This window comes from Theropithecus gelada, chromosome 13 (assembly GCF_003255815.1).
Source record: "Theropithecus gelada isolate Dixy chromosome 13, Tgel_1.0, whole genome shotgun sequence".
Classification (NCBI taxonomy): Eukaryota; Metazoa; Chordata; class Mammalia; order Primates; family Cercopithecidae; genus Theropithecus; species Theropithecus gelada.
Window position 1 is genome coordinate 45,767,256 of NC_037681.1, and position 12,359 is coordinate 45,779,614.

The following is a 12,359-nucleotide window of genomic DNA, read 5'->3' on the forward strand; positions in this document are numbered from 1 at the left end:
TAGAGTGAGGGGCTAGGTTGCTTAGCTGGATATTTGACAACTATTATAGGGATTTGGGTCAAATTTTTACATAAGTTTTTTTTAAACAAAACCCATTTAGACACAAAGTATTTCTGAGGATAAATCCTGCTGGGATTATAGGCGCATGCCACCATGCTTGGGTAATTTTTGTATTTTTGGTAGAGATGGGGTTTCACCATGTTGGCCAGGCTGGTCTCAAACTCCTGACCTCAAGTGATCCACCCACCTCAGCCTTCCAAAGTGCTGGGATTGCAGGTGTGAGCCACTGCACCTGGCCTAAAATTAGGATTCTAAAGGGTACTTTTATGGGTTGATGAATATATATTTTTAATAGTAGGAGAACACTGAAATTTTAATAGAAGTCAGTAATTCCTGTGTATGAACTTTTAGGTATGCATATAATACACAAATTAAGATTATGTGGTAATTCTTTTAGGAAGCTAGACACTAAAGGCATGAGATTTTCGACTGTGAATTCTAGCCAATGGATAGAAAGACAACATTCCCAGATTTGTGTTTGCAAATTCTTCCTCCCAGTCTGAATAGTCTTAGCCTGTCAGATGGGTAAGAACCTGGCAGGGGATCCTACAGGGGCAGCAGTGTCCTGCTTATTTTACTGATTACAGCTGCAAATATAAAGAAACTCGAGGTTTGGGAGTAGAGTTGCGGGCATTAGCTCATTCTGCTTAGCCCTTGAATACAAGCATCAGTGGTACACTAGAAGGCCACAGTGGCATGCATGGGGCTTGGAGTCAGTACTTCTGGGGATCGCTAAGACAATACAACGGAAAGGCGGTGGTACAAGGTTACTTAGGGAAGATGCACTCTGGTTTCCCTTCAGTTTACATACGCCTTTTGCCTTTTACAAAAACCACATTGGGGCACTGGGACTTTCCCATCTATGCTTGGGTAATATTTGAGAACATCTTTCTGAAAAGGGAGATGTGACACACGGAAGAGGTGAGTGGATCCCCTATTTTTTTTTTTTTTTGAGACTGAGTCTCACTCTGTGACCCAGGCTTGAGTACAGTGGTGCAATCTCCGCTCACTGCAGCCTCCGCCTTCTGGGTTCAAGCGATTCTCCTGCCTCAGCCTCCTGAGTAGCTGGGATTATAGGCACGTGCCACCACGCCCGGTTAATTTTTGTATTTTTAGTAGAGACAGGGTTTTGCCATGTCAGCCAGGCTGAACTCCTGGCCTCAAGTGATCCATCCGCCTTGGCCTCCCAAAGTGCTGGTATTACAGGCGTTAGCCACTGTACCCGACTGGATACCGACTGGATATCTCCCATCCCACAGGTGTACTAACTCCATGGCAGCCAGGCTTTTCAAGTCCCATGAGGCTTCAGATGTTACACAAGCCATGTATGTTTAAGTACATCCCTGCTGTTTAGAGTGAGGGGCTAGGTTGCTTAGCTGGATATCTGACAACTATTATAGGGATTTGGGCCAAATTTTTACATAAGTTTTTTTTTAAACAAGACCCATTTAGACACAAAATATTTCTGAGGAAAAATCCTGCTAACAGGGTTAATGTAGAAACATATCTATGCAAAACAACCCAAATACGGCCAAAGCTAGGAGGAAAACAACCACCACCACAATAACAACCACCACCACCAACAACAACAACTCAACTCATGACAAAACAGTAACTGTCTTGAGCAAGTCAAAATTCAGTTTAAAACACAAATTCTACATTTATCCAAGTTGCTAATGCCCACTAGCTTCATTACTAAGAGACTGACTTAGGATGCACAAGTTGGAGAAAAGTCTCTAAACGGATATTCTCCTGGGCTGCCGCTCCTGGGGTTAAGATCCTTGTCACTTTGGGCCTGGAGGATGAACTGAGTCTCCTATTATCCTTTAGTTTCTCCCTGTTCTAACTTGTCCTGCGTATTTTCCTAAACTGTTATTTTTAAAACCTCCAATGACTCCCCTTTACCACAAGATTAAATTCACTCCTGTCATCTGGCTTTGGGGGCACTCCACACTTTGTGATTTTCTCTGGCTGTTAACTCGGTATCATACTACTAAATGCAGCAGGTTCTCAGCATCGCTGGGCAGCACCTGAGAAAGTAATAGCAGGAGGAAGTATCCTGGTACTGCTGCTAAGTAACCAGGTAGATATTTCTGTTCAATTCCAATAAAATTGCCCAGGGTAGGGCATTCAAATGCCAAGCATGCCTTTCTTTGCTCAGGGGTAAAGGGGTTGTAATATAGCTTTCAACAAGAATAGACAGACCTCGTGTGCCTGTAGTCTTAGCCACTCAGGAGGCTGAGGCAGGCAGATCCCTAGAACCCAGCTCAAGCAAGGTTACAGTGAGCTATGATCACACCACAAGATAGACCTGACTTATTACGCATGTATTCAGTTCCCCAGTATCCCAAACCTAGAGCTAATATGCTATCTTACTCCTAACATAGTAAAGTTACTGACTAGAATGGTTTAATTAGGTTGGTTTTTGTGATGGTTATTTTTATGTATCAACTTTACCAGATTAAAGGATAGTCAGCTGGTAAAACATAATTTCTAGGTGTGTCTGTGAGGGTGTTTCCAAAAGAGATTGGCATTTGAATCATTAGACTGAATAAAGATCTGCCTTCACCAACATGGGCAGCATCATCCAATCCACTGAGGACTTGGATAGAAGAAAAAGGCAGAGGAAGGGCTATTGTGCTAGAACATCATCTTCTATGCCCTCAGACATGTGAGCTCCCCAAGTTCTTGGGCTTTTGGACTCTGGGACTTAAACCAGTAACACAACACCGCCCATCTCCCAAGCCACCTCCCAGATTGGGAGTCACACCATCAGTTCCCTTGGTTCTCAGCCCTTCAGAGACAGACTGAATTACACCACCAGCTTTCTCAGTCTCCAGGATGCAGATGGCATTAACATGAGACTTCTTTACCTCCATGACTGTAAGCCAATTCCCATAATAAATCCCCTCTTAGATATCTTTATATATATTCTACTGGTCCAATTTTTCTGCAGAACCCTAATACAGGTTGTCTCTGTACTACTTATTGAAATAGGACACTTAATATTTGTTAAGTATTTAAGTGGAATATTTGAAAACTTGTCTTAACAGAAACTTTAAGGCCAGGAGCAATGGCTCATGCCTGTAATTCCAACACTTTGGGAGGCTGAAGTGGGTGGATCACCTGAGGTCAGGAGTTTGAGACCAGCCTGGCCAACATGGCGAAACTCCATCTCTACCAAAAATACAAAAAAAATTAGCCAGGCGTGGTGGTGGGCATCTGTAATCCCAGCTACTCAGGAGGCTGAGGCAGGAGAATCACTTGAACCTGGGAGGCGGAGGTTCCAGTGAGCCAAGATGGCACCACTGAACTCCAGCCTGGGCGACAGAGTGAGACTCCATCTCAAAACAAACAAACAAATAAACAAACACCACTTTAAGTAGCTGAGAAACATTATTCATTGGTACATAGCTAATATCCTATTTATAAACATTCTTATGTATTCATAAAAGCAACTGCTCAACACGTTATCCTACTTCCAGTTACAAGTTTTTAAATAATCTGGCTTTGCACTAATTTACATGACTTTTATACCCAATTAGGCTAAATTTATGGAAATTTATCTGAAAACTGATTCTAGGCTAAAGTCAAGCCTTTAGCCTCATCCTATTCTGACATCACAGGGAGGTAGCAGCTGAGGCTGTGGTGGGAGAATGACGAACTGAGCGTGGGTCGCGGGCTCTTACCTTCAGCAACTTCATCAACTCTTCTAGCTGGACCATCAGTTCCCGCCTGCTCTCTTGCAGGGCCGACATCCTCTGCTCCAGTTCATCCTTCCTTTGCCTGTCCCAAGAGGAGAAGCCCATCAGATAAAGGGACCCTCAAAGATGGATCTAAGGCCAGGTGAAATGGATTTCAGACCTGATCCTGCTACTTACCAGTTATGAGACGCTGAGCAAGTCATTTAGCTTCCAATACCTCATAAAATGGTGATAATGTCTGTTTTGCCTACTTTCCTGGACTGTTCTGAGAATCATAGGTAAAAGTGCTTTGGAAAGTTTACATGACCATATAAAGATATTATTCATATTACCAGAGTGAATTAATGATCAAAAAACTCTTTAGAAAGTCAATGCTTTTTGAAAAATATATAAAATCAGCCCAAATTTAGATTAATAGTAGATAAACCATATTAAACTGCTCAGAGAAAACAGGGTTCAGTAGCAAGTACTTCTGACACTAGACAGATTCAAGAAGGGTGACAGATCAAGATGGCTCCCTGTGTCCAAGAACAGTCACTTTTCCTTGAGGATACATTTTACACCATCTACTCTAGCTCAGTATGTCCAAAACCAGACTTAAGATTTTTCTCCCTAAATGGTTTTCTTGTCTCTGTCTCTTTTTTTTTCTTGTCTCTGTCTCTTTTCTCTGTCTCTGCTATTTTTCCTTCCAGGTGTCATGGCTGAAAAACTCAGTCCTCTTTGTTACTTTCTTCTTTATATCCCATATTCAATCAATAACTCAATTCAGATCATTCTTTCTTGGAAAATTTATGTGCCTATCTTTCTATTCCCATTTCGCTTGCTTTATCTAAGCACTCCTTTCCTCAAACATCAAACAGTCTCCTTGTGTGATTAATCCTGCTTTTTTTTTTTTGTGATGGAGTCTCACTCTGTCGCCCAGGCTGGAGTGCAATGGTGCGATCTTGGCTCACTGTAACCTTCGCCTCCCTGGTTCAAGCGATTCTCCTGCCTCAGGCCTCCTAAATAGCTGGGATTACAGGCATCACCACCATGCCCATCTAATTTTGTATTTTTAGTAGAGATGGAGTTTCACCATGTTGGCGAGGCTGGTCTTGAACTCCTGACCTCAAGTGATTCACCCGCCTCAGCCTCCCAAAGTGCTGGGATTACAGGTGTGAGCCACTGCAACTGGCTCTTTCATCTTTTATGGTGAGGAAAAAGCAGTGGAATAGAAGTCAACAGCCTTAAAGTTGAGTATCAGTCCCAGTATTTAGCAAATATGCAACCTTAGACAAGTCACTTAGCCTCAGTTTTCTCTCCTCTAAAAGGGGACTAGTAACAGCAACAATATTCTTTTTTTTTTTTTTTTTGAGACGGAGTCTCGCTCTGTCACCCAGGCTGGAGTGCAGTGGCCGGATCTCAGCTCACTGCAAGCTCCGCCTCCCGGGTTCACGCCATTCTCCTGCCTCAGCCTCCCGAGTAGCTGGGACTACAGGCGCCTGCCACCTCGCCCGGCTAAGTTTTTGTATTTTTTTAGTAGAGACGGGGTTTCACTGTGTTAGCCAGGACGGTCTCGATCTCCTGACCTCGTGATCCGCCCGTCTCGGCCTCCCAAAGTGCTGGGATTACAGGCTTGAGCCACCGCGCCCGGCCCCAACAATATTCTGAGGATCATATAAGGTAATAAACATGAGGGTGTTCTATGAACTTTAAACTGCTGCTCAAAGTAAAGCTATGTTCATTTCATCGTCCCATAATGATCACAACAGAATTTCTAGCATCACTGACCCTTGCCTGCACAATCTAGACCTATGCTGTCTATCACAGTAGCCACTAGCCATGCCTGACTACTGAGCCCCTGAAACACAGCTAGTCTGAATTGAGATGCTCAGCAATTGTAAAGACTTAGTGCAGAAAAAAGCAAACTATCTTGATCATGTTTTAATACTGATTACACATTGAAAGAATAATATTTTGAAAATATCAGGTTAAGTAAAATATAGTATGAAAATTAATGCCACCTATTACTTTCTGGTTTTTCAATGAGACTGTTAGAAAATTTTTAATTACATATGTGGCCTGCATTTCTATCGGAGAGTGCGGCTCTAGATCCCATCTACATTCCTATCCTTAGCACCTCACCTCCTATTTTATGCCCTTTGTGTCTGGACCTCCACCTTATGGTTCACTTTTCCTAAGTGGGCTCCATAATTATATAACTCACCTTCCAAATCTTATTCATTCCTTAATGTCTGACCCAACATCACTGTCAGGAAGCTGCTCCTGATCACTGCAGCAGGGACTGCTTGATTAAGCACTACAGTAATTAGTGCTCCTCAGTGGTACTTAATTTACCTTACTCACTGCCATTCCTACCATGATGCAAAATCCTTGAGGTCAGGGATGGGCCTTACTCATCTCTGCATGTATTGAAGGATGAAGAAAATATCAGGCATCCAGTATCGCCTAATTAACATCTACCGAACTTACCAAAATCATGATTTGGAACTCTCCAAGGGTTTCCAATGACCTAACAATTAAGACTTTCTAGAATCTGATCTCAATTGCCTGGCAAATTGTATCTCCTATCACTGGCACTCTAAAGATTGATGTAATGCATGATTGAAAAGAAATTTTTAGTTCCAAGACTCTTTCCCTTTTCTGAAATGTGCCGTAATTATTTGGGGGAATCATGCTGAACCCCAAGCACACTTCCAATCTGAAATGTTTTGTCCTACACTCCATCCAAATCATTATCTACTTTTCATGGTCTAGCTCAACTTCTACCACCTCCATGGGTCCGAATGCTTCCAGAGGAATATCAGACACACAAAGGTGGTAGGGAATGAATATAGATATAATACCTATATTATATATATGTAAAATATCTCGTGTATATATACATTATATTATATATATATATTTCTCTGCACAGATTTCTTATCCATACTGTTTATTGACATTGCACAATATTATTTAACTGACTACCAAATTATTTTCTGTTTTGTTCCAAAACCAGATTATAAGTTTTTAGGAAGGACTCGTTGTCTTCTAGTCTTCATACTCCCTAAACTTCCAGTGCAGTAGACTCTCCAGAAGAAGGACCTACTCATTCAATGTTCTAGGAAGATTTCCTTCCCTGAACTCCTGAGCCTGGATGTTATATTCTTTATCTGTACTGTGTGTGACCAAACAATTATGGTATAAGGTGAAAATGAATGAGCTACAGCTACATCCAACCACATGGAATGATCCTAAAGGCTAATATGGTAGGGGTAGGGGGTATACAGGGAAGTCCTCTGGGACTATCCCCACCATATTAGTACAATATTTCTATTAAGATCAGAAAACAAAAGGCAAAACTAAACAGTTTATTACATAGGATAGTGATAATACGATAATACTGTTTTAAACACAAGGTAATGATAAACCAAATTCTGGATAGGGGTTCACCCAGTGGGGAAGGTGGAGGCAAGGAAATGGGGTAAGGGAGAGGTACTTCTATGGATGACATTGTTTTAGTCATATATGAGTTCTCAAATAGGATGTGGGTTCATAAGTATTCATTTGACTATTATGCTTCATATACGTTTGTCACACGCACATTTGTCATACATTTTATTGTAAGCAACATACCATTAAAAATAATAATAAAGGAAGAAAAGGCAACCCTGTCATAGCCACCCACCTTATGGGTGAAGTTGTCCACCTTGTTTTATTATACTAACTGGGTACTGGCAGTCCCAGGCCTCATACACACTGATCAAAAGCAGACGGATGTCAGATACCTACAAGTGAATCCAGCCCTTTATGTGTCTTTTGATAAGCAAAAGTTCTTAATATTAATATAAGTGGATTTACCAACTTCTTCTTTCATGGTAATTCTAAGATATTACTTTCTATTCCAAAATCCTGAAGACATTCTCCTACGTTTCTTCTAGAAATGTTTTTTTTTTTTTTTTTTTTTTTTTTGAGACAGAGTTTCGCTCTTGTTGCCCAGGCTGGAGTGCAATGGCGCAATCTCAGCTCACCACAACCTCCGCCTCCCAGGTTCAAGCAATTCTCCTGCCTCAGCCTCCCGAGTCTTTTAGAAGTTTTAAAGTTCTGTATTCATGTCGAATCCATCTGGTGTCGGTTTTTGTAATTAGTGTGGGGTAGAAGACCAACATGTTTTGTACATAGGCATAAACAACTGTCCCAGCACACTTTAAAATAGTCCCTCCTTTCTTCAGTGATATAGGAACTCCTTTTGAGGTTAAAAACTTTCTGATTTCTCCACCTTCAGATGCTCGTTGGTCTCAGATTACATTCCTGCTTCTTGCTATCCTATGTGACATTCCTGGACTTAGCCCTGCTACAACATCTAAGATAATTTTTAGATCCTTCCAGCTTAACTGAGCATTTTCAGCAATCCCAGTTTCAGCAACAGTTAGACTCAGGATGACAGGCCTTTTTGCTTTTCTAGATATAAAATCAGGCACTAGACAACAGGTGCATCTTATGCCAACAGCCTAGACTTACAGTCTGCCCAAGTCAGCAACATTTGTGCTCCCATCCTCCCTAGTACGACACCAGCTGTACTAACACCCCAGACGTGCAGCAGTGAACCACAGAGCCACCCAAATCTCAGCCTAACTACATGAAGAAACTAAAATAAATTTTTAGGAGAATGAAAATCTCTATACATCTAATGATTTTTTTCACCTGCACCAGTTTAAATTCTTTATGACTCTACTATGACAACTTTTATTGATGATCTAAATCTAAACTATCTACAGAAAACAATAATCTCCATTCTCTGGGAAAAGAAACAAGAGGCTACACAGAATCCCAGATAATAGCAAATTAAAAATCAACCTAAACAGAAAGAACCCACTATTTGAAAATCTAGAGATCTGGTGAGAATCAAGTCACTAAATGTAGTTTCCATAATGTCTTAACTTACAGAAGAGTGTGTACGCATGCGCGTGCACACACATGTGTGCGTGCACACACACACACACACCCACACCCCTTCCCCTAAGGCTCATAGGCAATAAGACCCTAATAATCAGATCATTTCTGTGAAGACTTCCCCATTCCCTCCAAAACAGCGTCACACATGGTGGTAACACTGCTCTCTAATCCCATTCTCATTCTATGTCCTTAGTTCCCTGATTCTTGAGACACTTCATTTAGAAGCCATGGTGCAAGGGTTTCATGTCTCAGAGACGTGCACAGGAAGCATCCTTCTCCTTTGGCAGAGCCCTGCACTGACTGTAAAGAGCCAGGAAAATATACTCACAGGAAAAGCAAAGCATTCTTCCCGCCAACTGTCTCCAAAGTCAGACAAATTAGCAAGATAAGAAGAGGGACTGCAGCACAGTGGTCTTCTTAAAGCAATCACAGAAGTATAAACAGTGCCCCGCTGGTCCCGGAGCTGGGAGACTGGTCTTTACTAAGTTCTGTGATAATGGCTGACATTCGTAGAGTGATTTCTAATGGAACCCAGACATCTGAAGCAGTAACAGAATGGGTGAACTCTGCAGTGGTTTGCTCTCACAGGATTGTTTATACTGAACAACAGATTCTTCCCCACTCCTTTGGTTTCCTCAGACAAGTTCCATCCATAGCAGATTACATGTGGGAAGTGGTAGAGTGTCCCTACTCACCTCAGCAGCCGCAGCTCTGCCAGCAGCGTGGGGTTCTGCTGTGCCTTCTCAGGGGTGGGCTGGGAGGCCTGCTCGTGTTCCAGGCGGAGACGCTGAATCTCCTGCAGGATCTCTCTGGAGAGGACGTGTGAATGGAAAGGGGCTGCACAGTGCTTCTCACTCACGCTCCCTCTTTCCCTATTACAAGTGTTCAACTCTAGCAGCGCCTCCTCTACCAATCTTGTTCTGATTGCTTCCAAATGGCCAAGAGGTGAAATGGACACCTTCTCAATACTGCTTCACCTGACATTTCCTCAACAAAGCAATCCTTTGTGGTGGAAAAAGCCATAAAAATACTCTTCTCAAGGACCTGAAAAATCTCCATGAAAGGAAAATTACAGCCAGAATACTTTATTTACTCTGTTCCACTCAGGGAGGAGGAAAAGGGAACTCCTTGCAACCTCCTAATGCAGGTCCTATGCTGACTTCCCTTAATCCTTACCTGCCCCTTCCTTCCCCCTGTCCCCGATGCCCCAGTGGACAGCTGTGTTGCCTCTACCTACGCCTGTTACCTTAGGTCAGGTCTCCTCGACCTGGCTTCTACCTTTCAGTACATAATGGTGTGCTGTCTGCTCTCTGTGCCTTTAAATGGTTTTTCTTTTCTTTTTTTCTTTTTTTTTTTAAGGAGAGACCAGACAGTCCTACATAGCATAATGGGTCAGGACAAGATGACTAGATACAGCAAAATGCTGCTGGGAAGCAGAGTGAAAAATGCAATTGTGAGAGGGGGTCACACGGATGGGTGGGAGAAGGCCCTGCTAAAAGGAATCCCCCGAGGGCAGGTGAGCAGAGCTGTGGACTACCAGAGCAGACAGACACAAATCAGTGCCCAGGGCATTCCCTGGACTTCGGCTAGCCTAGGTTCACCACGGCAAGGTCTTCCTTGGCGGTCAAAAGCCACCTAGTATCCAAGGAAAATGATAATCAGATAATCCTGGACTTTGGAAGTGGGCTCAGCCTCCGCGCTCTTACCTGTTTTTGTTTTCCAGTTCTGCAATAAGCTGTCTTTGTTGTTTGTTGGCATCAAAGTTAAAGCTCAAGTCAGTGGGAGGACGAGTCTAAAGTGGGGAAGTGGGGAGAAAGTTTTTTTTTCTGATCCAAATATACCCAGAGTTCTAGACTGACTGATTTTTAAAAAACAGATTTTTGACATATAATTTACATATCATAAATCCACCCGTTTTAAGTGCACAATTCAATGAGTCTTAGTAAATGTAAACAGTTGTGCAACCAATCATCACAGTCCAGTTTTAGAATATTTTCCATCACCGCAAAAAATTCCCTCATGCAAGTTTGTCACCAGTTGCCACTCCCACCCCCAACCTCAGGCAGCCATGCATCTGCTTTCTGTCTATAGTTCTGCCTTTTCTAGAAACTTTATATAAACACAAAGACTTTGGTTTCTGGCTTCCACTTAGCATAATGTTTTTGGGGTTAATTCATGTTTTTCCATGAACTAGTAGTTCCTTTTTTTTTTTTGAGATAAGATCTTGCTCTGTCACCCAGGCTGGTATACAGGATGCAGTGGCATGATCACAGCTCACTGCAGTCAAGAACTCCTGGGCTCTCACCTTGGCCTCTGAGTAGATGGGACTAAGGCACACGCCACCGTGCCTGGCCTAGCAGTTCCTTCTTTTTTATTGCTGTGTAGTATTCTATTGTTTCCAGCTTTTGGTTATTACAAATGAAGCTGCTATGAACTTTCATTCACAAGTATTTGTCTATTTTCATTTCTCTTGGGTAAACATCTAGGAGTAAAATTGCTGAATTATATGATAATCGTAATTAACATCTGAGGAACTCCCAAACTGCTTTCCAAAGTGGCTGTACCATTTTACAATTGCATTAATAATAAATAAGATTTCCAATTTCTCTACATCCTCACCAACACCTGTTGTTTTATTTACTTATTTTTATTTTATTTTTCTTACTACTTTTTTCTTTTAACCATCCTAGTGGGTTTCAAGTTCCAAATAGTGAGTTTTAAAAAAATTAATATATAATTTTCCTACCATAAAATCCACTTTTTAAAGGCATATAATTCAGTAACTTTTTTCTTTGAGGCAGAGTTTCACTCTGTCACCAGGCTGGAGTGAAATGGTGTGATCTTAGTTCACTGCAACCTCTGCCTCCCAAGTTCAAGCAATTCTCCTGCCTCAGCCTCCTGAGTAGCTGGGACTACATGTGTGCACCACCAAGCTCAGCTGATTTTTTTGGATTTTTAGTAGAGACAGCGTTTCACCACATTGGCCAGGCTGGTCTCAAACTCCTGACCTCAAATAATCCACCCACCTCGGCCTCCCAAAGCCCTGGGATTACAGGTGTGAGCCACCACGCTTGGCCCAATTCAGTAGTTTTTAATGCATTTATGAGGTTGTGAAGCCATCACCACTATCTAATTCCAGAATATTTTCACCACCCCAAAAAGAAACAGCATACCCACAAGTAGTCACTCCCCATCCCTCTTCCCTCGCCCCGACCTCCATTATCCGTCTCTATGGATTTGCCTATCCTGGATATTTCATATAAATGGAGTCATACAATATTGACATTTTACGTCTATCTTCCTTCACTTAGCAAAATGTTTTTAAGGTTCACCCATGTTGTAGCACATTATCAGTACTTCATTCCCTTTTATAGCTGAATAATATTCCATTATATGGATATACCACATTTTGTTTACCCATCCATCAGCTGATGAACGTTTGGGTTGTTAGCACCTTTCAGCTGTTTTGAATAGTGCTGCTTTGAGCATGTATGTTGAGATATGTTATTATTTCTCTTGGGTATGTACCTAGGAATGGAATTACTGGGTCATATGGTAACTGCCTTTTGAGAAACTGCCCAACTGTTTTCCAAAGTGGCTGCATTATTTTACATTCCTTCCAGCAATGTATCAAGGTTCTATTTTTTCCACATCATC

At 41.9% G+C, this 12,359-nt stretch overlaps 1 protein-coding gene across 24 annotated transcripts in view; it reads right to left on the reverse strand.

Annotated features, from left to right (window-relative positions):
• The window catches only part of DTNB (dystrobrevin beta), a 300,791-nt gene that overhangs the window by 44,189 nt on the left and 244,243 nt on the right, over window positions 1–12,359 (reverse strand). For all 24 annotated transcript variants that reach the window (XR_003115265.1, XM_025353993.1, XM_025354010.1 and 21 more), the window contains 3 exons: window positions 10,409–10,494; window positions 9,398–9,511; window positions 3,750–3,846 (listed from right to left, as the gene is read on the reverse strand). Coding sequence is in view for 23 of the 24 variants with exons in the window: in XM_025353993.1 (XP_025209778.1) it covers window positions 3,750–3,846; window positions 9,398–9,511; window positions 10,409–10,494 (297 nt within the window). In the remaining variant the exon portion in view is untranslated. The remainder of the gene's footprint in view (window positions 1–3,749; window positions 3,847–9,397; window positions 9,512–10,408; window positions 10,495–12,359) is intronic.